The sequence below is a fragment of the Octodon degus genome, unplaced genomic scaffold, assembly GCF_000260255.1.
Source record: "Octodon degus isolate 3935 unplaced genomic scaffold, OctDeg1.0 scaffold00042, whole genome shotgun sequence".
NCBI classification, from domain to species: Eukaryota; Metazoa; Chordata; class Mammalia; order Rodentia; family Octodontidae; genus Octodon; species Octodon degus.
The window spans coordinates 2,296,594-2,322,047 of record NW_004524618.1 but is presented as its reverse complement, the minus strand read 5'-3'; the positions used below and the strand labels follow the sequence as shown (position 1 = coordinate 2,322,047).

The following is a 25,454-nucleotide window of genomic DNA, read 5'->3' as shown; positions in this document are numbered from 1 at the left end:
CATCTCCCCGGCCCTATTTATTTATTTTTAAGAAAAGGGTTTAAACCAGGCTTGACATACATGGCTTTAATCCCAGCACTGGGAATGCTGAGGCAGAAAGATGGCTTCAAGTTCAAGGCCAGCCTGGATTACTTTCAGCCTGAACTACATAGAGACTGTGCTTTGAAACAACAAAAACAAAGGAAACAGAAGTTTAACTTGGAGAAGAGAGAAGGTTGTAGGATCTTTTCTGGCCACCCCACCAGTGACCTGCAGGACAATCCACCTCAATGTTCTTACTCAGGCTGTATTTTTTTTTTTTTTTTTTTTTTTTTTGCAGAACTGGGGATTGAACTCAGGTCCTTGCACTTGCTAGGCAAGCACTTATTCCACTGAGCTATCTCCCTGGCCCCGCAGGTTGCATTTTATGCTTCTGGTTTTCTGCTAACCTCTCAGCTCAGCAGCTCCCAGCAGAGCAGTAGGGTCGGTCCTGACAGGACTGCATCCTCCTGTCATTGTCTGTCCCTCCTCCTGGGCTCTCCCCAGCCACAGACTCCAGTCTAGATCACCTCTCCCGACCGCAGATCTGCGCTCCCCTCAGAACCAGTGTGCTGGAAAGGCCCATCTTCTTGCACCCCAGCCTGGTCAGCCTTCTGTGTTCCCTACTACAGTCAGTGGCTCCACCAACCACTCAGTTATTACCAAGCCAGGGCCCAGCAACAACTGGCAGTCTCTCTGCCTACCCCTGGATGTATTCATCAGTAGCAGGTCTTGTGGAGAGATCGCTGACTTAAATCTCTCAGCTCATCACTGGTGTATTAATTGCTCATTTAGTTTCGTTTAGAGATTCTGTTTTTTTGTTTGTTTGCAGTACTGGGGATTCAACTCAGGACCTTGTACTTGCCAGGCAAATGCCTATTCTACTGAGCTAGCCTCCGTTTGGAGATTAGTGTGGCCAAACTATACTAATTTGTGCTCCCTCAGGACCCCTGCCCCTGCAGCACTGTTTCACAGTGAACATCCTGTAGCAACCCTTCAGCAAACCGTACCCTAACCCCTTGCTGGGGATCAGACCCAGGGCCTCGCCCACGCCAGGCAGGCATAGTACCCTGCGCTTCACCCCAAGCCTTGCCTGCTTTCTTAGCATCTCCATTGCAGGCTTATTTCAGTGGCTCTTAACTGGTTTCCCTCCCTCAGCCTTCACTCTTGGGGCACGTTCTCAATATGGCCATCTTGATGAAGTCAGCAGTTGTCTTGGTGGCACTGGCCTCAAGTCCCAGCGTCTCAGGCAAAGATGTGAAAGTCACTTGAGTGGTCCTTGAGACTAGCCTGGGTAAGATAGGAGATACCATCTCAAAAATAAGTGAACAGGTAAATACGTGCGTCACATTATGCCAGCCTTTGTTCAGACTCTTCTAAGGGTAGCTGGGTGTGGCAGTAAAAGCCTGTAATCCTAGTACTTGGCAGGCTGAGGCAGAAGGGTCACCAGTTTGCGTCCAGCCTGGGTGGCTACACAGTAAGACCCTAAGTCAAAGGGAAAACAGAATCTTCCCAGAATAAGAGCGGAAGTTTTGAAGTGCCCCAGAGCCCCGCACGACCTGGCCTCCTGCCAGGCCTCTGCCCTCGTCTTCTCTGTTCCTCCAGCACACCTGGCTGACCTGGCTGCATGCTCTGGAGTGTGTTCCTTTCTGTCACTGAGAGCCTTTCACATGTCCCCATGCAGCCAGCCTTCCCTGACCTGGTTGTAAGTGCTCTTTCCCCAGCCCTATGCTGTGCATTTGCTTTTCCCCCACAGTGTCTCTGTACTGTGCGTTATTGAACATAAAATGCGTGTTTATGTTCACAAGTGTATACATGTGTATTTATACAAATGCTTTATACAGAAAATGCTTGATGCATATAAGACATTATTATGAAATTGCCTGTTGCTTATCCCTAAAGTAACATCTGGGGAGGGAGGGTCTTCATGAGTGCCACACCCCGGGGTGTAGCATGGGGTCCAGCACGGCAGAGCCGGTGGGTGTCTGCTGACTCCATCTGGGCAGCTTCTGGTTCATCCAGGTCGGACCAGTCACTTCGCCTCCATTCTCCCTTTCAAGATACTAACTTGGGAGGCCAAGGCAGAAGGATCACCATGAGTTCAAGGCCAGCCTGAACTGCATTACAAGACCCTGTCTCAAAAACAAAAGGATGAAGAATGGTGTCAGGGGAGTCACGGGTGTTACCTCACATAAAGCTGTGAGACACACTTGCTGCAGATGAAGGCATTTGCAGCCCAGGTCAGCTAGTCTGGGGAAGCCACGCTGGTGCATCAGTGCTGGAGTGGGAGCGGGACAGAAAGCGCTCTCCTGCCTTCCTCTTCCTGGCTGTTTCCCTGGCCCTTTGGTGCTCAGGCGGGGCTGTGTCTGTCCCCTGGCATAGAAATGTTCTGGCACATAGTTTTAGGGAGAATGGAGTTTCCGGTCCTTGCATTCGCTCCCAGAGTGCATAGAAGGCATCATGGGAGTGGGGTGGGGTGCAGGCTAGAGGGGGCACACCAAACTGGCAGGGAGCCTGCTCTGTGCTCCTAGAAGGCTGCTGCCTGTGGCCTCCGCCCATCACCCAAGGCATTCAGAACTCTGCTCACACAAACCAGGGATACCCTCCCCCCACAGCCACATCCTGCCTGGCCCTGTCCTGCAGTGTGGGGACACAGCTCTCTCCCTCACCCTGGCATCCCTATCGCCTTCCTCGCCTGGCCCGCACCAGCCCCAGTGCCTGGCAGGATCCAGCTCGCCTTGGCAAACTGCTCAGCAGCCCTGTCCCCAGAGCCCCTGATCCTCCAGGTGAGGCACAACAGCCACGAGTGTGCTGGCCTTTCTGGGAGAGACCTCAGAAGACAGATGGCTGATTTCTCCCCTTCCTCAGTCTAGGATGAAGTCTCATCTAGAGCTCTGGTCTAGGCCAGGAATCCTTTTTCTGGAAACTACCCCTGCCTGGCACTATCTCCCCAAACCACCCAAGCACAGGGTCTTGCTATTCTGCATTCTCTGGAGCTCTCTAGTGCACTGACCCTGGGTCTTTGCAGGCTAGAGTCCAAAAAGGACATGCCTGGAGCCGGAGCACTCAGGTGTGGAGTTTGAGGCCAGCCTGGACTGTATCATGAGTTCAAGCTCAGCCTGGATAGTGAGTCTATCTCAAAGGAAATAAAAAAAAATAGGGTGAGATAACCACCATACCCCCCCCCCCATGCCTCCAGGCAGCACAGGGAGGGGCTTGGCCTGGGGTTGCCGGACTGTTCTACCCACCCTTGAGGGCCAGCAGGAAGGACCTAGCGCACTGCTCCAGGGCCAGCCTTGGCCAGAGTTCAGCAGGAGGTCACTGTGGAAGGATTCCACTCGGTAAAGGGCAAAACCATCTTGCAGAGGTTGGAAAAGGGCAGAGACCCTGTGCGGGGCTGGTAGCCCCTCTTCCAGCCTCCTGCGAAGACAAGAAGAGGCCCCACCACTCTGGGACAGAGAACCGAGCCCAGCAGGATGGGAAAGAATGTGGGCCCCACGGGTGGTGGTACCACAGGTCCTGGAGGTGTCTGGTGGCAGAAGCCCGCTTCTGCCTCCTGCCCCAGCTGCTGCCTCTTGAGTTCCCCAGCATTGGCTTTTTTTTTTTTTTTTGGTACCAGGGATTGAACTCGGGACCTTGTACTTGCCAGGCAAGAGCTTATCTACTGAGCTGTCTCCCTGGCCCCAGCATTGGTTCTTGGAGCCACCAGGCAGCCAGGGAAGGAGGACTCCCATCCTGCCTCCCATCCCCTTCCTCCTGGTCCTAAGAGGGAGGAACAGCTGGCTGAAAGGGGACTCCCAAACTAGAGGTGAGAAAGGCTGCTTCCCTCACCTTGGGGTCTGGGTAGAGGGTCTGTACACGCCCACTCACTCTTCCCCCAAGGGCCTGGCCCTCCCCCAGACCTTAGAGGAATGGAGGTCCCGGCAGTCATTTCTGCTCAACCAGCTATGAGTCACCAGCTATGTGACCCTGTGCCCTGGCAGCCCCTGCATTCCCAACAACACTCTTGGGCCACCCAGTCCTGCTTTCTAAGCAGCTGCTCCCCTAGTGCAGGCAGCCAGAAAGGAGCACACGACCCAGGTACTTCTGCAAATACATTTAATGTACTTAGATTACACCACAGGAGAGGGGCAGCGGAATGACATCTAAGTGAGTCACTCAAAAATTCTTACAAAAGTCCCAGGCTGGCTGAAGCCCCAGGAACTGAGTCGCCACTGACATTAAAAACTAATAGAAAATTTTACAAAAGTCTGCTCACTGCAGCATTCAGCTACTGATACAAAAGGAAGAGGTCTTCCTACAGGGCTCCTGACTTGTAACAGGGACCCGGCCCCTGACCTGGCATGGAGGTCCCGGAAGGCAGAAAGGGAAGACCAGATTAAAAATAGTCCTGGGAATTCTCTGCCCCATAGGGGCCCTGACCTTCAGGTTTTCTCCATTCTCAGTTGCAAAACCCTGTGCCAAGCCCTCAGGTCTGCTTTGCAGAATGCTCTAGCTCCTGCCCCTGCCCCTTGTATTGGGAGGGGAATATGGGCACAGAACCAGCAGACCCAGCCTTGTGGGAGCCTCCAGCCCTTCCAAGCAGCATCCTCATAGCCCACAGTGGCCCTGGGCACCCAGAAATCTGCTTTGGATCACAGATCACAGCCTGCGGGGCAAAGCCCCTGCTCAGAAGCTTCAGCTGCTATCAGGGCTTGGTGGGATGGGAATGACTGGGCAAGTGTGCAGAAAGACTGGAGAAGAGGCAGACAGGGAGGATCCCAACCTCACCCACATGAGGTCAGGGGCCCCACAGAGCTGTCAGGAGCCATGCTGGGTACAGCTTGGGGTCCTTAGGGCCCTTCTCACAAACCTGCAGCTCGGTGGAGCACCTTCGCTGGGAAACCTCACTGGAGTCCTAGGGAAGGGAGCCAAGGATCTGCTGTTCTCCTCAAGCCAGTGTGCTGGAGGGGAAGGACAGGGCTTGGCCCCTGCAGGATCATGGATGTGCACGAGGTTTCCAGCAAGGTGGTGGGCAAGAAGGGTCCCAGACTTCCTGGGTTCTTCCTCTCAGAGCCTCTCTGCTTCTTCCTGCAATCCCCTGCTCCCTAGCCCAGGGCCACCACACTAGTGGTGCCAACCCTCCAGGCCTGGAGCAAATTATTTCGTGGATGCCTTACAGACTGATGACAAAGTTTACCCTCTCCCAAGCCAGGCAGATGCAGGCAGGCAACCTGCAACAGGGACCCTCAGGCAGGGCTGCGAGAAGGAAGAATTCATGGAGAAGCTGGTTAGAATAGCAAGGAATGGAGGCAAGCTGATGCATCTCTCTGTCCACGGAATGAATGTCAGAACAAAGGCAGGGTTGCCATGTGAGCAAAGGCTAATAAGCAACCTTCTGGAAAAGTCCTTGATATCAGGTCCAGAGAGGACTGGAGCTTGGCTGGCAGGACTTGGGAGTAGTACCCCTCATATGTCACCGGTTGATCTGCCCTGAAACACTGAGTGTGACAGAGTTCACAGACAGCCCTGGGGTGTGTAGACAGGGCCAAGCCCAGTGGGCCTTGGAGGTTTGACACTGCTCCCTTGTGGGCCTTTGGCTGTATCTCTCTTTGGAGAGAACCTGTACCTTATGGGCACCCCAGTGGTGCCTCAGTGTGGTGGAGGCAGGCCAGGGCTGGGGGAGCCCTGCTTGCCTCTGACAAAGTGACCTTGCTTGTAGTAGTAGCAGTCCCTGGAGTAGGGGCTGATTGGGAAGGTAGGAGCTTGCTGATCTCAGATCAGCAGCAGGAGGTACCTCAGGAGGAACCCTGAACCATGGGCTGGCTTCTGGAAGGCAGACTGTGAGCCGGAAGTACTAGGGGAGGGACCACTGACAGGAGGCCAGGATGCAGGATAGGAACAGGACAAGGAATAGAATGAAAGATGAGAAAAGGATGGAAGGACGGAGGCGGAGAGCAGTGTCAGCAAAATCAAAGTGAAAGAGATAAGGAGAAGGTGATTCTTTAGGTTTTAATTAGCCAGAGTCCCGCATCTTGGGAAGCCCAGGGAATGAGGGAAAGAAAGAAGGGTGGTCAAAGTGATGTGGGTCCAGGCCTTGAGTAGCAAGTGGGGGTGGTTTAGGGTGCTTCTGGAAGGTCTGCCTGGCTGGAAAAGGCCTGGAAGATGAGGCTATGGCCCCCAAGCCCCGGAAGGACCCTGGACCTTGCAGGGGCTCTTTTGTGGCCCCAGGTGAATTGGGCGCAGGGCTGCACAGAACGCGCACACCAACCTCCTGGGCACTGGCTCTGGGAAGCAGCTGTGCCAGGCATTCTGCTCTGGAGGTGCTGGGTAGGGAGACAGGCCCAAGTCCCTATCTGAGAATGAGAAAGTTCATCTGGGAATAAGGTTCAGTTTAAAAAATATTATATACATGGCTTCTGGACATCTTTGCTGAGCAATAAAACGCCATCCGGTTTCTTCAAAATAAAATAAAAAAAACCCAAACATGATTGGAGGACTTGCCCTGTGGCAGAAGCAGCCTGACTAGCAAAGGCTTGCCTGAGTCTAGATGGGCAACGCACCCTGTGAGCACGCTGCAGCCAGGCTGCATGGCAGGGGCCGGTGAGCACCAGGCCTGTCCCCACCACGGGGACAAGACTCGCCTAGAGTCAAACCTCAAGCCAGAACCTGCGGCAGCAGCGGGAAGGGCCTGCACATGCCCATGCACTGGCTTGGTGAGGCCTCGGAGCTGGCAGGAAGGTGGGGCGAGTGGCCCGTGCAGGAGAACCGCTGGGCTGCTGGTGTGGCAGCTGTGCAGTCACCCTCACACTTGTCCTTTTATTGTGGGAGTCTTTCTCTGCAGCTGTTACGCTGGAAGTCACCGGGCACACCTGAGCCCCCCTTGGCCCTGCAGGGCACAGCCCAGGCTAGTGCAGCGGACTGTCGAACACCACATCGGGCAGGATGGAGACTTTGAGCTTCTTTTCCGGCCAGCTGTACTCCTTGGGAAGTTTGAACTGTGGGGGAGCAAGCACACACCCAGCGCACACGTGGTTAGCAGATTCACTGCCTCTGTCCCCGACAGCGTAGAGAGGCAGGGCTCTCACCAAGGCCCTGTCCGCCCTTGAGCTTTGGGGCAAGACAGGCTATTGGACACTGGGCTGCAGGCTGCATGGCCCAGGCGGGGGGGCGGCTGCTGTGTTCCTCTTGCCTTGCTGATCACTGACCAGGCCGGGATGTGTGCTTTCAGCTTCTTCTCTACTGTGCTGACCTCCCTCCTGCTCACTTCCTGGGCTCTGCCTCTGACCACAAGCATGTAAGGAATCTGCTCCCTGAGGCCCTGGGGCTGAAGGCTGGGGGCCAGGATGCTACAGGGAAGCGGCTTGAAGTCTGTACTGCACTGCCACGGCCTCTTTTGAAGGCTGATGTAGGAAAGGCCCCAGAATCTATTCTCGGCCTCCAAGTCAGACTGCACTGTGGCCTTGGTAGTGGCAGAGAAGGCTGAGCATGGCTTGGGAGTGGTACGGGCTCTGAGGGAGCACAGCTCCTGGGATTGCGAGCTCAGGACAGGCCTCACACTGGCGGGAGAGCCCAAAGCCTTCCATCCAGGAAGTACTGGCTGGCTCTCAGTTTGGCTTCTCTCACTCATAGGGTAGTTACTGGGGGATGGTGGGGGGAAGGCTGGCATTCACTCCCTCTGGTTTTTTTTTTTTGCAGAACTGGGGATTGAAGTCAGGCCCTTATGCTTGCCAGGCAAGCACTTATTCTACTGGGTCATCTCTCTGACCCAACAAATGTGTGCCCCCCCCCCATACCAGGGATCGAACTAGGCCCTTACGCTTGCCAGGCAAGCACTTATTGCACTGAGCCATCTCCCTGGCCCTCCCTCTGGATTTTAAGCCCTTGCGTCTCATTTGGCACACTGGCTGGTCCTCAAGTGCTTATGGATGTGGACTAAGGCTGGAGCCTGGAAACTGGGTCTCTTTCATCTTACTTTACTTATTTTTGGCAAGGTTGGGGATCAAACTCAGGGCCTAGTGCACACTAGGCCAGGGCTCTGTCACCAAGCTATACCCCAGCACAGGTCTGTCTTGGGCTGGGCTCTAAGTGAGGCCAGGGTGGGATGGAAAGAACTGGGCTCCTGGGCTCTGGAGCTGGCCGGAGGGCTGACACTTCCTGACGCTTCCTGGCTGGCTTGCCCTGGCCTCCCTCGGAGGGGGACTTGCCAGGCCAGGACAAAGCAGAGAACAGGGCAGGCTGCGGGGACAGCCTCTGGACAGGAAGGCAAAGCAAAAAAATAAAAGTCATTTTTAGTGACCTACTTTCCTAAACTCCCACTGGCTCCTGGCCCTCTCTCGCTGGCCTGTCTCCCTGCCACCCCCTCAGCACCCAAACTCAAAGCAGCAGTCTGGTGCAGTGCCACCTAGCATGACAAGAACTCTCCAGAGGCACTTTGGGGTAGCTGGTGTTGGTCTGAGTGAATGGGGACCTGGGATTCACAGCCTGGGGACTCCTGGGGGTAGGTGGGCCAGCATGGAGTAGATGTGTGATGATTCTGGAATGTACAGGAGTGAATTCGTCAAGCTGTACCCCAGAAGATGGCGGATAGCCTGGACTCCTGGGGTAACTAGCTCCGAGCAGCTCCTGGTCAGGACAGTCCAGCCCCAGCGCCCTCTGCAGCCTCCACGCTGGGGGCTTCCATGTCCTGCCTGAGGGAGCCCTGGGAGCCCTGGATGGTGAAGCGCTCGCCCTGAAGCATGCTTCCCAGCAGGCGGGCACAGGAAAGGTCTGTCTCTGCCTCAGGAGAGAGGCCAGGGAGCTCTCCAGAGGCCGGGGCTGCTTGCTAATGTTCTACTAACCCATCGGGCATGGAGGCCAGCAAGGCTCAGGTCCCACTGGGGTGCTGGTTAGGAGGAGGCGGGGGAGGGGAAGGGACTTTCCAGGATGAGGTAAGTCCCCACAAATGAGGGTGCTGGGAACAAGGAAGAAAAACAAAAGGGATTATGGATCCATTCCTGTACACAAGAGAAGCAGCCAAGGGAAGGCATAACCTTACCTGGCCTGCCAGCTCCTCGGGCCCCAAACTAGCCAGAAAGAGGTGACTAAGGGAAGAGCTTATGGCTGGAGAAGGAGGGAAAGGAGAGGCTCCTGGGTGGCCTGGGGCCCTAGCTGCCCAGCAGAACACCCCCGTGGAATGTTTTCTGGCAGCAGACATGGGCTTTCTGTTCAGAACCTGCCAGAGAACAGCAGGGGCTGGGGAGAACTTGTACTGGCCTGAATGCCCTGGCTGCCTCTTCAATGAGGTTCTCAGGAGCGGGCAAGTCAGACAATTTGCTGGTGTCCCCAGCAGGGCGGAGGTGGGGCAGGGACAGCAGGGGTCCATGGACACAGGAAAAGTGAAGCTGTTTAACATTCTCAGGGCTCCTCTCCAGCCTCTCCCCACACCTCAGGAAGCAGCCTGCAGACACAGACACGTGTTGCAGGCCTGAGCTCCTGAAGACCGGCCCACCGTGACAGAGAAATCAAACAGGCTTACTTCCTCTGGAGAAGTCAAATCTTCTAAGTCTTCCAACATTTTCTCTACAAACTCTTCAGTCAACAGAATCTACAAATAAGGCATGGAGGACCTTTATTATTATTATTATTATTATTATTATTATTATTATTATTATTATATTATTATAAATGAATGGTTTCTTTACCAACTGCCAAGCTGTGACTCTTCTTCTGGCCCTGGAGGAGGTCTGAGCCTGCTGATCAGGCCCACTTCCTAGACACACTCCCAGTGGCTCTCAGCGCCACTGCTGCCTGCCATTGCCAAAGTGGGGCAGAGGAGGAGGAGGTCAGAGGAGAGGGGAGCGGCTGTGGGGACATCTGGAGGTGGGCAGGGCAGGGCCCAAAAGGGAGATGGAAATTGATGGGGAAAACACAGAACAAATCTGCCTATTCAGGCCTCCTGCCTGAGGCCAAGGGCAGAAAGGAGCCGCTGCCCTGTCCTCCTTGCCCCATCAGAATTATAGGCTGCACCCCCCTCCCAACTTGGCAGACAAAAGGAATCTGTCTGACTTTGGGATATAAGCCCTGTCTGGAGTCTGGAAATGCCCCGGAAGATACATCTCAGAAAGTCTGAGCTGGAGAATGTGGAGACTGTAGACCAGCCTCTCACTTTGCAGATGGTGTGGGGAATCTAACTTCTTCCTCCAATGCCCTTCAGCCTGGCTGTCCCATCCCAGCCTGCTGACCCATTTGGCCTTGAGCTTGTGGTCCTCCTACCTCCCAAGTGCGGGGCCTACAGACATGTGATGCCACACCTTCCTGCTACTGGGCTCTTCAAGGCTCCAGAGAGGCCTTTCCTCTAGGTTCCTTCCAGTGTCCCTTTCTGCTCCTGTGGTCTGCACCTGTCACCTCATGCTCTGGTGTCAAAGGTAGCCTGGACTCACTCTTTGGCTGGCACAAACACCACAGCCAGAGTTCTGAGCTGGTGGGAATGATGTCTTTCCTCCAGCTCTCTTTGGTTAGGGTCATCCCAGACCCACACCTCCTCAGGCCCTGGTCTGGAGTCTTCCTCATTTGGAATCCTCTCTCTGTCCTCTGGCCCACTCATAGGGCCTCCTGGCTTCCCCAGGCCCAGGCTCACCCTGCCTCTCCCCCTCTCCAACAGACTCTGGGTCAGTGGGGCAGGGAGGCCAAGGAGAGGGACTTCTCTGAGTGAAACCCTCCAGTAGGAGGGGTGGGGACCAAGAACTTGGGAAATATCCATCAGGTTTCCCTGGGGGTTGGCCTGCTCTGATAGCAGAAGTTTTCATACGTGCCATGGTCAGGGTGGCTCCGAAAGGAAGTAAGCTGATGGCTGGGGAGATAAATGAGAAAACTATCCTCACCTGGGCAGAAAATCACCATCACAACCAGGGCTGTTGTGGTCTTCTCATAGACAAGAAAATTGAGGCACAGATACCGCCATGTTTGTAGGGCTCAAACAAAGCCGTATTCCAGCGACATCTGGGCTGGACTCACAGTCTTAAGTGCTTCCTCTGAGCCTTGGACTCAGCTCCAGGACACACACTCGTGTGTGCATTCTAGCAGCCCACTTCCTGGCAGGCCAGCCCCTCCCTTGGCCGACAGCAACCATCTTCCAGTAGGCACAAGCAGCGCAGACCACTCCCAGCAAAGTTTCTGTCCCAGGAGTTCAGGCCTCAACTGGAGACAGGAGCGAGGTTTAGCATTGGAGGACAAAGCCAGCCAAGGAGACTGCCCACCAGTACCTCCCTCACTCTTCTCCAGGCCCCCAGCAATGGCCAGATCTTCCTGGCCTTCAGCCTCAGCTGGTCAGACACAGCCCTCAGTGGCCTGCACTTTGACCCTCTAATTCTTGTATCCAAAGGGCCAGAGACTCTCAATCAGTTATCACCAGTCTACCTGCATAGCACAAACGTTGCATTTATACTTTCTGGCATTTCCAGGGCTTGCTGTCATCCCTGCAAATGCTAGTACAAACACAAACACACCTCAAACCAATCTATCACAGAGTGCTCCCTCTGAACCCACAAGTAACTTGGAGAGAGTGGCTTTCTGCTAGGGAGTGGCAAGTGGTCTGGGACTGTAGCTAGTGCTGGGGCAGGTATGCAGGGCCTGTGCCAACCAGGGGACCACAGGGAGCTATTCTTCCACGACAGGAAGGTAATGCCACCAACACTTAGTCCTAAGCCAGTTGCTCTGACAGAGGTCTGGAACTGGTGCTTGGAAAGAGTTGTGGAAGCTTTCCACAGAGCCACCACCAAGTATGGCACCATCTGTGTGGACTTATTTTGTACTCAGCTGGGGGAAGTGATGGCAAGACCCCAAAATGGGGGGAAATTCTAGTCACTTCTCCATTTTCACTTCTGGTGATCTGCTTCTTTCTGCTGGAAACCTCACATTATTTTATTTTAAAAAATTAAATGGGAAAATTATACACGAGATCTGCATGATATTAAGGATGACATTCTCTGCAAAGATATACGACAGACTGTCGTAGCTCCAGGCACCTAACTTAATTTCCTTTGGGAGTTAAACCTTAGAACCCTGGATTGAACAAACAGGCCTTGTTCTTTGTATATTTCAGATCTGGAGCTGAGAATGTTAACAGATCTTATCAACAGGACTCTGGAGATAGACAGCTCTGATGGGGCAGCTCCTGGGAGTACTGGCAGGGAACAGACCCACTGTTGTGGTGCAGCTGTGGGAAAGCCTGCAGGGCTGGGGTCTGGGGCTCCTCAAGCTCACTGGAACCCTATGGAGTGGATGGGCTCAGCCACAAATGAAATCAGGAGTGACTATGACAGTGATATTGTCATTTCACAGAATCCTATGGAGGTCCTGCAAGGGATGTGGCCCTCACGCTCCCACTGCAGAAAGGGAGGGGACAGCATAGAGGACTCCAGAATGAGAGGTGATAAGTAACAGGTATCTCTAGAAGCCTGTATGCCGAAGGCTGACTTCTCTCTTTCCTCTGATGGGAGAGATAAAGATAGACCTGGGTTCTACAGACAACAGTCTGGAAAACCAGCAATCGCAACCACCAGCCACACATCTCTGGGCCACATGCTCAATTCAACTGGACGGAAGCCCCAAGTGTCACAGACACAGCCTCAACACTCAAGCTGACTATGTGGAATGGGTGGCAAGTAATGCCCCAAGACAGTTAAGTGCAGCCAGTGAGGAAAACTCCTAAGGAGCGCCTAAGGAGTGCATTCACTTCAATAATTCCTCTATTAAATCAAAACAAAACAAAACTAGTTCCTCTTGGCTAGAAGTAAGCACTAGAGATGATGACAATAATGACAACGATAACTGCATTCCTGAAAAGCAGAGCATAAAAGCTTAGATTTGTGCACAGAGTCCTTGGAGTGAGAAGACCCTCTAGTGAGAGAGGCCCTGAGCACAGCTAAGCAGTGCACTCCTGAGGCCATAGGCAATATGGAGGGGTGAGGACACCTAAGCTCCTAAGTCAGAGGAGCAGGGCCACAGCAAGGAAATTTGGGGATGGGTTTCACCCACAGTTGGGAGCCGCAGCTCCACCACCCTCGAACTAGCTGAGCCGTAGGGGAGCAAGGGGCTCCCCGCCCACTCCCACCTTTGACCAAGAAGGGGCTTAGAATCTAGGTTAGCAGATTATTCCATCAGTCTCACACTGGGTGCCTTAGGACAGCCTGGCTGGCGGTGGTCAGGGAGGACTGTCAGCAGCTTCCCAATTCCCCAGGCCCCAACAAGTTCCAGGAAGGAAGCTGAAAAGCGCTCTTTCGTCTGTGCCTGCTACGGCAGGCTGCTGTGCTGCAGGCAGGGGCCTTGCTGCTGCAGCTCTGACACCAATTCCAGTGTCTGTGGTCAGCGATACTTCTGAGTGGCTGACAATGCCCACTCCTTCCCCCGGTATGACAATCCACACTTTGTCCAGAGCCTGTTTGCTCTTTGTGTTGACATGCTGTTCTTGCTTCCCAACAAGCTGAGCTTTCTTTTCCCTCCCTTTCCTTCTCTCAGGGGAGGAAATACACTATTTACAGTGGCCAGGCCTGCCAAGGTGCCATGCCGATACCCAGAAGAGCAGTGCAGGGGCAGCAGCAAGCAAGCAGTCTTGTCTACTGTAACCCTTCTCCTCACCCAGGCCAGACAAAAGCCAGGCAGCAGCCCGAAGGTGCCCCAACCACACTGGGAGGGGCAGAGCTGCATGCTTGTGGGCAGCAGGGGCTCCAGGGGCCTCCCACAGGTCTACCCATTTACTTCCTATTCTCAACGAGTGGCAAGAAGTTGGCTTTGGTGAACAGGAGTAGGCTAATGGGCTGGGGAGATGGCTCAGTAGAATAAGTGCTTGCCTGGCAAGTGCAAGGTCCTGAGTTCAATCCCCGGTACCGTGCAAAAAAATAAAAAATAAAAAAAAAAAAAAGGAGTAGGCTGAGACTCCTGCTCCAGCTGCTTGCTGCTGGGACACAGCGGTGAGTTACAGCTCTCTCCTTCAAGGGAGGAAGCGTCCTTCCTTGGACACAGTGCTGGACTTCCCATCTTACAGGCCTAGCCCTGGACAGTGAGGGGTCTGACAGCCCAAGCACAGGTCTCCAGGGACAATGGTGTGGCCAAGCCCATGGTGGAAGGGGCTGCCCGCTCCCGAGACAGTGTTCCACGTGGCTGGGCATGGCGGGAGGCTAAGCGTAGCCCACCAGGACCCCTCCAAGCCTGGCTGGGAGCAACAGATCCCATTTGTGACAGCTGCTGGGCATCTTCTCCTGAGCCTGGGGACTCCTTTCAGGGGTGCTAGGCCTGAGGCAGCTACCTGGGTGTCCTGTCAAGACACCATACAGCCGAGAAAGCATAACAGGGCCTAAGAAAATATCCTCCTGGATGGTGACGTGACCCCTCTGTGACCTCTGCGCTTCAGACTCCTCCCCTTCAGCTCTCAAGACTGACACCCAGTGATGACTGCCTCTGCAGTTTGCAGTTCAGGACATGGGAAGCAGGCAGAAGAGGGCCTCAGCGGGATCCTGAGACCCTCTAGCAGTGCTCAAGCTGGCTGAGTTTCCAGGCCCAACAAGTAGGGCGGATGGGGAAAGTGAGCTGGGTCGAGCTGGAGCTGCTCTCACTCACCCCTGCAGCCCAAGCTTGTCCTCACAAGTGCACGACTGTCTACCGGACACCCATCTTGCCTCTCCGGCCAGAGCCCAGCAGAAGGTGGGCGGGTCCTCTCTGGGGCCATTCCTCAAGCTCTGGAAAGGGGCTCGGCCCCTAAGCTGCCTTTCCCTCTCAGCCTCTCCTGTTGCTCTTCCCCCACGCACACAGGGTGTCTGTCTGTGCCTTGCTTTCCACCAGGAGATAACAGGTCTGGGCTGGAAGCCAGAGCGCAGTGCCAAGGCTGTGAGCGAGGCCTCCCAGGCTGATGCAGGCGAGTCCTCCCTGCCTCTCCCGCTTCAGCTGGGACTCACAGGGAGAGTTCAGGCAGCAGCCAAGAGAACACATGTCTTGGTTTCTCCACATCCTGGGTCTGCCACTCGGCTCCTTCCTGCTCCTCTGCCTCAAACAGGCTTGGGCACACAGCCCTAGGAGCCGCCGCCAGCCCCACAGCACAAGTGAAAGATGCCTTTGTGTCGGGTTCACACCGAGGGGTCTGGGCCTTCCTGCTGTGGCAGAGTGGGCCCCACCTTGACTGTAAGTCTAACCTTAGCCTCCAAGAATCCTGCAGACTCACAGGGTGACAGCCACAGCCCAAAAGAGACCTAGGAGCCCACAAGTCATTACAAGCCCAGGTTCCCACAAGCTAGGGAGACGCCTGTGACCACAGAGGCTAGACCCTAAAAGGAAGGTACACTGGCCTGCAGATGAAGAACTGCTGACTATATCATGTCCGCACCTTGTACAGCAAATAACCATTAGGAAGAGAGTATGTGATGTGTTAATTATTGGAACTGTCCTACCAATTTGATTTGAAACTGTCTCATTGCTATTTCTCAATAAAATTATGGGGGGAAAAACAAAACTGTTGACTGCTTGCAGGGAGGGCTGAGGGGGTGAGACTGGCAGCTGGGGGAGGTGGGGTTTCCCAGAGCTCCTGGCAAAGAGCCCGAGAAACCCCAGTGATTGAGGGCACACATAGGGGACAGGAGCCTTGGTATCCTTCCCCAAAGTCCTGTGAGCAGGCCTGGGGTGGACCACACTAATGAGCCCACAACACAGGCCTTTGATTAAGCAGCTCCCGGCACAGCAACTTTATTGAAACATGCCGAGGCCAGTGGCTCGTTCCCACTGCTCCACGGTTCCCTGGGCAACAGCCTAGGGGGTACCAAGTGCCCCAGTTCACTGAGGGGCTGCCAGGGAGGGAGGGTGTCAGGAATGCCAGGAGCCAGGGGACCAGGAGGTTGGGATTTTCTATGAGGTTCAGATGCTTCCTTCCAGATGACGGAGGGGCCACAGAACCTCTGCTGAGCCCTCTAGGCCTGCAGTTCTGGGGTGCCTGAAAACCGACAATGCCGACCACTCCTCTCAGGCCAGGGAGACACTCCCAGGGTTCAGTAAGACTCTAAGGGCAAGTTCAGAGTTGACGATGGGACATAAAACTGGATGGGCTTCTTGAGTTTAGGGAGGCCCCAGGCCTTACTTCCCTCCAAATGCACAAAATCTGGAGAACACTTGTGCTGAAAACTATCAGCACCGTGCCATGTCCCGGAATTCTCAGGAATTGGGGTCTCCTGCACAGGCCTCCCCACCAGTTCTGCCAGGGGAGAGGCCTGTGCCCTCCTGTTCTTAGCAGAGGTGGCTACAGCCAGGACACAGCTGGGGTTGGGAGGAGGGGGATTTCCACTTGGGCTGGGCTAATTCCAATGCTGTATTTCAGAGCTTTTGCTACAGTAACAACCAAACCTGGTGGACAGAAATCTAATGTTACCAAGTGGGACTTTTAAAATGTATTTATAACTTTATGGTTCAAAGTAATTTTGTTATGAAACAATGTAATAACAACAGTGGAAAAACGCAAGATAATTTATGGAACACAATATCCCTAAAGCACTAGCTTCCACTTGTACCTCAGCTGAGTCTGGGGAGCATGACTGGTGTTCTTTGTTTGCTGTTTGTTTTAATTAAGGGTTAGGATTTTGGTGGAAGGGAAGAGGCTGACTTGAAGGAGAAAGAATTCTGCAAGCAGACACACACTGACAAACATGTCTCTATCAGGAGTGTAAGTGCTCGGCTGGGCGAGCTGTGCACACCTGTAACCCAGCATTCCGGAGGCTGAGGCTGGAGCACTGCGGGCGTGCAAGGCCAGCCTGGGCTACACAGTGAGCTCAAAGCCAGCTTTAACTACACAGTGAAACCCTTTCTCAAAACAAAATGAGTACATATGCTTTGCCGATCCCTATTTTGGGTTAAACTCTCAAAACCATTATGACCCTCTCCATACACCATAATTCTCTTCTGCTCTCTTCTGGGCCATCTTCTGAATTGGCATTGGGTTTTCTTTCCTTCCTTCCTTCCTTTTTTTCTGTTGTTCCTCCCTCCCTCCCTTTCTCTTTCCTCTTTCTTCTCATTTTTTCTTTCTTCTCTATCTCCCCATACCCCATCCTTGCTGAAAAGTTCCTCTTTCCTTTTTCTCTCCTTCTTCCCTTCCTGCCTTCTCCTTCCTTCTTTTTCTCTTTGTCTGTCTCTCTGCCCATTCCCCCTTTCGCTGGGGGCTGAGCCCAGAGCCTTTTGCATGCTAGGCAAGTGCTCTCCTACACCCTTGGCCCTAAATTCCCCTCTCTAGATACTCCTGGGAGAGGTAGGGTAAAATGTTCTTCCTCTGACTCCAAAAACCAAAAAGAAGTCAATCAGGGCAGAGCATTCCTTAGAGACCTGGACAGGGGGATGTGGGGGTTGAGGGTTGCTGGAAAGCGGCCAAGTGTTGTAGCTCCAGCCCTGTGTTGGCTTTAGCTCTGAGGCTGAGCTGCCTGGGACCAGCTAGCAGGCTTCTGCTCAAATAGGCTGGACTTCCATCAGGAGGAACAGCAGAGCTGTTAGACTGGGTGGGGTATGTGGGGGCACCTCTGGCCACTGCAGCCCACCCATCTCAGCCTTCTAAGATTCCCAGACAGCTGCCACAGAGTGGTTTCCATAGCTCCTCTGGCTTCTACGACCTTGGTTTCCAGTACATCAATTTACTTAGGATGTGGAAAGCCCCAGTGTTCTATACCTGAATTTCCCCAGGAACCAGAACCACACAAGCCAGAAAAGTGGTCCCCTGTGCTTTGGGTGAGGGGAAGGAGCCAGGAAGCACCCCTGGAGCCACTGGCACAGGCAGTAGGCTCCATACTCCATGAGCACGCACAGCCTCAGGCCCTGAGTCCAGCCTCCAGGGCAGGGGCACCACGAGGAGCTGCACAGGGAGGGGCAGTGGGTGGGTGGGAGAGAGTCTGTGGAAAGAAGGTAGGCAAGAAAAGGGGCCTTCTCACTTGCAACCAGGGTCCGTGAGCTGCGTAAGGATGCTCCTCCGTGGCAAAAGCACCTTCCACTCCCGTGGAGACAAACGTGATGGCCATATCACCTGTGATACTTTTATAGGTAAAGTGCCGTCCATGCAGGAGCCTGCCCCTAGGGGTAGGAACACGGAGTCAGTGAGGAACTGGGTCTTTGAATATCCCAAAGTGCAGCAGGCCTGGCCAAGCCTCTGGGACTCTTGAGCTGTGTTCCCTGAGGTAGGGTGCCTAACAGATGCCTTCTTGGTGTCCCACCTGCCCACTAACAAGGCTGCAGCCAAATATGTTCATTGTAGCACCTTTGAAAGGAAGCCACCAGCTGAGTGTGGTGGCACACATCTGTAATCCCCTCTGGAGACAGAGGCAGAAGGATCAAAAGTATGAGCCCACCTGAGAAAACTTAAGTGACCCATAAATCCTGATTGAAAATAAAAGATTTATGACCCAGCTGTGGTGGTACACACCTTACTGTAATACCAGCACTTGGGAGGCTGAGGCAAGGGAATCCTGTAAATTCAAGGCCAGCATGAACTACGTAGTGAGATCTTATCTCAAACAAAACAAAATAAAATAAAACAAAACAAAAAAACAAATCAAAGCAAACCAAACAAAAAAACTTTAAAAAACAGGGCTGGGGAGATAGCTCAGCAGCTTAAGCACCTGCTTGGCAAGCACAAGGTCCAGAGTTCAATCCTCGGTATGTAAATAAATAAATAGATAAAATAAAAAAGGGATGGGAGCTGGGGAGATATCTCAGCTGTCCAAGTACTTGCCTGGCAAGCACAGGGACCTGGGTTTGATCCCTAGTACCTCATGCTGTGCTGGCCACTGAAACCGGGTGTGGTGGCACATGCCTGTAATCCCAGTGCTGGGGAGGCTCAGGCAGGAGTATCACTATGAGTCCAAGCTACACAGTGAGACCCTGTACCAAATAAATAAATAAATGATTTTTTTAAGGGGGTGGGGTGGGGATATAGCTTAATTTGAAGACTCTGTGTTAAATCTCCAGTAGTAGAGGAAAAAAAAAAAAAAAAAGCAAAAGCAGCTGTCACTAGCCCTTTAATGTCATCTTCTGGAAGTGCTCAAAGCTAGCAGAGCCAACTCTAGAGCAGAGCTCACAAACCCTGAAGGGTGGTGGAGGCCCCGCACCTGCAGGTGAGGGGGGAACCTGAGGCCAGAGAGGGAAGTCAGTGATGATGCTCAGAGCCGTGCCCCAGGAGGAAGGAAGTCACCTTCCCCTCTGGGGGTGGGGCTGGAGCAGTACCCACACAAACAGCAGTGTGGTGCCTCCACAGCAGGACACTGTACAGTGTCCAGGGCGGAATCTTTCACCTGCACCTAGGTGCTCCTATAACATTTTATTTATTTATTTATTTATTTATTTATTTATTTATTTATTTTCGGTACTGGGGACTGAATTTGAGACCTTGTGTTTGCCAGGCAGGCGCTTATGCCTGTAACATTTAATTCTTTTTTTTTTTTTTTTTGCAGAACCGGGGATTGAACTCAGGCCCTTGCGCTTGCCAGGGAAGCACTTATTCCACTGAGCCATCTCCCCAGTCCCTGTAACATTTAATTGGCTAGTCCAAAGGCCACAAACAGAGTTTTGAAGAAAAATCCGAAGCCAAGTGGGGTCACTGAAGGAACAGCAAAAAGACTTTAAATCCTCATTCTGGAAGTACACCTAGAATTAGGGCAGGCAGGGATACCAATGAGCAAGAGAAGCAAACAAAGCCTGCTTCTTCAGTCTACCTCCAGATAGCCCTTCACCAGCCTTCAAGGCCCCGAGTCTGCACCAAGGAGCAGCTGGAAGGAAATGGATGGATCCTGGTGCTGGGCTCTGCTGGCGCCTATTCTCTCTGACCTGGCCACTTGCTGCCTCGGCCCTACTGTTGCATCCTGGGATAGCTGGCCATGTCTGGTTACCTTTCTTTTTCTTTTTGGTTACCTTTCAAATGCTTTTCCAATTTCAGGAACAGAGGCCAGTAAACTATATAACCACATCTTATCACTATCCTGAATTTAGCGTAATTCCTTCCCTCTTTTTCTCTCCTTTCTTTCCTTCTCTCCCTTTTTTGTTTTCTTTCATTTGTTTGTTCTGTGTGTTTTGTTTTTGAGACAGGGCCTTGATATACAGTCCAGGGTGGCCGAGAACTCATTACATAGCCCAGGCTGGCTGCAAATGCCTGGCGATCCTCCAGCCTCAGCCTCCTGAATGCTGAAATCATAGGTATGCATTCCCATGTCTGGCACTTCTTTGAGACAGGGTTTTGCAAGGTAGTCCAGGCCAGCCCTGAACTTGGTATGTATTCCAGGCTGGTTCTAAACTCACAGTTTTCCTGCCTTAGTCTCCTAGGAGCTGGGATTACAGGTGTGCACCACCATGCCCAGCTTTCGAGGGATTCTTACAGCTTCCTCTGCTAGCAATAAGGGTGGAAGCCTGGGAAGCCATGCAGTGCTGTTCCAAGAGTAAGCCCAAAGCAGCATCCCTGAGTAGACAGCTTACTTCGGGCCTCACAGCCGTGTTTCTAGCTCTGAGCAATAGCAGAGGGATGCGGCTGGGCCTCCTCTCCCGGCCCTCCAGGAGTCAGCTGCACTGGCTGCTATGTGTGAAGACTGGAGCACTTCCAGGAAAGAGCAAGCAAGAGCAAGTAGAGCCCAACTCCCTAGAACCACTTCCCGGCAGCCTACTTCTACTGGGGACCCTAGGCTTATGGAATGGCAGGGGTTAGCTGAGACACCCTTGGTTACTGAATCTCCCCCAGATGAGCGGGGCTAAAGGACAATTCCTGAACAAAGAAGTTTTCCTTAGCATCTATTCCCTGTGGCCTCTAGACTCACAATCTAGCCAGAATAAAGACCCATGGTGTTCTTGGGCTAAGTCCTTTGCCCATCGAGGCTGTTGCTGCTCTGAGCTAAGAGATGCCGAGACCACTTCATGTCCCAGAGCCCACTGGCCATACCCCCTGCTGGAGACGTTGCCACACCTTGGCTATCTGGAGGCATGATGGAAGGAACACTGCAGACCCGTGACACAGGGATCACTGGCTTCTCGGGCTCCCTGGGCTCCCACACAGGCCCAAGTGTTTTCCCTGCTAGCCCCAGACTTGCATAGGTATGTGGGCTGGCACAGGTGCCTGGCAAGCATAGGTTTGGTGGCTGCTAGAGGAGCAAAGAGGAAGCTGTGAACGGTCCCTGCAGCCTAGCTGCACAGTGGTGGTCTCAGCTCACCTCAGGCAGAGAGGAATGAGGGCTCCGGACTCCTGGTTGAATTTCAAATGTACGCTCTCGAGTTGCCGTGTACGGATCAGCTCATGGGGAATTATGGCTGTGGAGCTCTCACTTTCTAGGCTGTCTTTGCGGCTCCTGGAAAGCGAGCACAGGGACGGGTTCAGCGTCTGGTGAAGAGCACCTAGAGGAGCAGGACAGGCGTGTCGGGTTGGGCTCCTGACCACTAACAACCATGCTGCCCCATCATGCTGACTGCAGCCAGTCATGTACCATGCACACTCACTGGCTGCCACTCCTCAGTACGCTCCTACTGCCATTTTTCTTTTATAGGAAAGGAACTGGGAGCAGGGAAGCCAAGCCACTCACGCAGGTCCCACAGCCAGTGAGGGCTGGAGCTGGCGTTCCTCTCATCAGGGCTGGCTCTAGAGCCTCCAGTGTCACACACAGCACCCAACATTACAGTCTGTGCCCAAGTGGCTTCTGTGATCTGCTGATTGCCCAAAGCCCTTGTTTTCTCCTTCCCTAAAGCCCAAAACCCTGGTTTTCCAAGGCTGGCATGAGAGAGCACCTTGAGACCCAACGCCAAGGGCCTCTGTGCAGCCAACCTGCAAAGGCTTCGCACATGTCTACTCCTGCTCACAGCGAGTGCTGCAGTCACACAGGCACCGTTCACCCTACCACTCCTCCCATAGAGGGAGAAAGTGGTCGCTGGGTGTCAGATTAGTGGGCCTGCTGGGAGCTTTGTACTGACTCCTCTCCACTGTGACCCCGGCCACAGTGAGCCAGCACTGCAGCTTCACGGTCCCTCCTGCCCTGCCCCCCACCAACAGCTTGTGCTGTAGCTGGGCCACAGGGGCCCTTTGCATGCTAAGATTTGCTTTTTCAAATTCAGCTGCCCCAACTGACAACCTCTCAAATCTGCCTTGGCAGGAAATGAGGGTCACCCACCGATCCCACTCAAAAGGCCGGATTCTGGTTTGGGCTGTGAATCTCGGGCCAATTCCCCAAGTGTCCATCAAAATACTGGTGAGAAGTTCTAGTTGTTCATCATTCCAGTGACAGGCAGGAGCCACCCAGGATGTCTGGGCTGCCCAAGGGGCAGAGCCAAGCTTCTCATACACGGGGGGATGAGGATGGGCTATGCCAGTGGAGTGGTACACACGCACATCCCTGCCCAGGCAAGGTGGTGTGGGCAGAGCTGGACAGCAAGGCCCTAGGTAAAGGGACAGTTACACTCTGCTCAACGAGTTTTCCCTGTGAGGATCCACCCAGAGTTGACTGTTCTTTCACAAAACTGTCCCTTTCTCTGGATGCTCAAAGCTGACTTGGGCACTGTTTGTCCCTGGCTTTTCCCAAGACCTATAGAGAAGATAAACATTATGGTCAAGAGGGTCATAGTCTGTGAGAACTGGAAGCAAATGCAGAGGTTATTTCATTTACTTCTTTCTTTTCAGAAAAGGGACAGCAAAGAAACCAAGGCCACAGAGCTGGTCTACGGCTGGCTGGCATGGGAACCTTGGACTTGTGACCAATTCTTTCCTCCATCAAGTATGCTGTGCCTCAGGACAACACTGAACCCTACTTCTAGGCTAGGCCCTACTGGAGGGCTCAGAGGAGACACAGGGGTCCCTTGGGGCCCAAACAAAAGCAGAACACAGGAAGTAACTGCAGCCTGCATTTGCTGAGCACTTCCTCTGTGCCAGGTCTCGTGTAAGACCACAGGTTCCCTCACGAAGCCGGCACAGCAAGCCAATGTAGGCCTCACAGATGAGGTGGAGCGACAAGTCTAAGGTCAAAGAGCCAGGTTTTGCTTTTCTTCAACTTATACTTTTTGTTTTTAAATTTTTTTTTTTTTTAACTTACACTTTTTGAGGCGCTGGGAATGGAGGTCCTCATATGCAAGGCAAGCCTTTGATACAGAGCTACACCTGTAGGGCTCTCCCGGAGTCAAAGGGGAAAAGCTCTCATGGTCACTTCTCCGTGCCACCCCCGTAGGCCCTCAACCAGGCATGCCCATGTTCCCCAAGGGGCTGCGAGTCTTGGTGGGCAGGGCCTGCCTGCCAGGGTCCCAACCTCTCAGACACAGTGGGGCAACGCTGAGACGGTGCAGTGGGAGGTGGGGTGGGTGGGTGGAGAACAATCAACTCACAGCCTAGAAACTCTTGGGCTGGAGGGAAAAATAAATTGTTGAAAGTCAGCTAAAGTCACCTTGGCAACTGCCACAACACACTCACCCAGAAAGAGGACATCAAACCAACTGCAAACAGCTTTAAAGAAATGGAAAAGAACTTAATCATCTGAAGAATTAATGTGACAAGTGCCCACATTTACACTTCCCACCAACCTTCAATCATCTGAAAAAATGTACTGTAATCTTTTAAGAGAAGAAAAATTGCAAAACGCTAGCTGTGCAGTACTGAAGCTTGGATATTTCCGGCATGCTGCTCCAGTGGAACCACAGCCACTCGCACACACAGGAGCCTGGCTTTTTGCTGATTTGTTTTTTTCTGGACATTGATGCAGAAACATGAATTATTTGTGTGGGTTGGGTGAGGTATTAAATCTGCAGCCGACACAGGTTTGCAATGTTTTGCATGGTTGTCAGCTTAATCTTAGTCATAAAAAAATAAGTAGTGTGCTCAGCAGCATGGCCTAATTTTTCAGCTGGGCTGTTTTTTTCCCAGAGTTCCCCAAAGAGAAGGCAAGAGAGTTTGGGGGCTGGCAGGGAGGGGCTCCTGGGAAGGCAGGACTCAATCTACTGGGGACTGTCAGGGGCATGCTCTAAGAGGCAGAGTGCCAAACTGCACAGGTTCCGGGTTTGAGTTTAGGTGACTGCGGGCAAATGATTTAATCTCTAAGCCTCAGTATCTTAATGGGAGTAAGTAACAATGAGGTCACTATATTGAAGGCAGTAAGTGTCCAAAGTATAGCTGCTACTAAAGTCTCTCTGTTCTCCTATAAAAATGGTGTGACAGAAAACTGCTTCTTATTTCCTGGGCCCAGAATCCAACCGCCTCTGACCAGGTCAGTTCCCCTGCTGAGCAAGGGTCCTGCCCTCAGCATGGGTGTGCAGGGCTCCTGACTCCTGCTGCAGGCACTACGGGTCTTGGTTCGGCAGTGGTGAGGCAGGACCAGGCCGACAAACCCCGAGGCCTTTGCTGTGCTGCAGGGTGGAAGCTCCGCTCTACAGAGTACAACCTGCCATTCAGTGATTCTCAAAGCACTGGCCTTCAAGTCACTGGAACTAAATGCATCTTCCTATGACAGCTTTTTGAATCTTGAAGGCTGCTTTCATGTCTTCTCAACAGCTTCTTTTCTACGACTGGTGGCCCTGCTCTTAACTGCTCAAGACCAGGCTCTGAAATCCATCCATTCAAGCCTCCATTCCTTGGGTTCATTGTAGCTTGTCAAACTAGAGTGTTGTGTCCAGAAATAAAGTGCTCTGTGTGGAAATAAATGAGTATGAGGCTTAACCAGGCCAGGTCACAGGGGCCATATGATCATTCTCATGCGAGACACTTCCTTTCTATTAAAACTGCCATCAAATTATCTATTCTCTGTAACCTCATCAAACTACCAACTCCTACTGTATTCGGTCAACACAACCTCCCCCAGCACTATCCTCTGGGCTGCCCTCTTGGTCCTCACCTAGCACATACTGTGCATTATTTGATGCTAAGGGCACAGCTCTGCTCACTGGCAGGGTTTCAGGAAGGCTGACTCTGGCCTCAATTGTCCTGGCACTCCCTCCTGACGTTGTGTCACTGACTGAACTGATGAACTTGCCATCAGCGCTCTCATCCAGGCTGACTGAACAGTCGACAGGCTAGCACTAGGCTGACAGACCATAGTACCCTGAGGATGCCTATTCAGGCCTCTGCAAATCCCTCCACCCTCTCATCTCCTGCCCTTGCCCTCCTGGGTGTTCTCTGCACACTTCTATAATGCTGTCAGAATATTTCCAAAATGTTGCATTAAACCTTGCCAGCCCGAGGTCCCTGGCACCCCTCTGTCTACCAGACAGGTGAACACAGCTCAGACCTGACATTCTGAGTCTCAGGGCTGTTTCCCTTAGAGTATTCAAAACCACCCACTGGGGCTGGAGAGATGGCTCAGTGGTCTAAAGCACCTACTTGAAACAAGCTTGGCAAAGCACAAGGACCACGGTTCAATCCTCCAGCACCACATGCCAGCCAGCCCCGCCCCCTGGTGGGCTGAGCTGGCCACACACACACACACAATAAATAAATGTAATAAATAAAAATAAATAAATAT

At 53.0% G+C, this 25,454-nt stretch overlaps 1 protein-coding gene across 2 annotated transcripts in view; it reads right to left on the bottom strand.

Annotated features, from left to right (window-relative positions):
• Window positions 1–3,772: 3,772 nt before the first annotated feature.
• The window catches only part of Sufu (SUFU negative regulator of hedgehog signaling), a 163,814-nt gene continuing 142,132 nt past the window's right edge, over window positions 3,773–25,454 (bottom strand). For both annotated transcript variants that reach the window (XM_004631486.2, XM_004631485.3), the window contains exons 9-12: window positions 21,180–21,314; window positions 17,925–18,063; window positions 9,515–9,583; window positions 3,773–6,995 (exon numbers count right to left, since the gene is read on the bottom strand). In XM_004631486.2, the coding sequence (XP_004631543.1) occupies window positions 6,906–6,995; window positions 9,515–9,583; window positions 17,925–18,063; window positions 21,180–21,314 (433 nt within the window). In that variant the 3' untranslated portion in view covers window positions 3,773–6,905. The remainder of the gene's footprint in view (window positions 6,996–9,514; window positions 9,584–17,924; window positions 18,064–21,179; window positions 21,315–25,454) is intronic.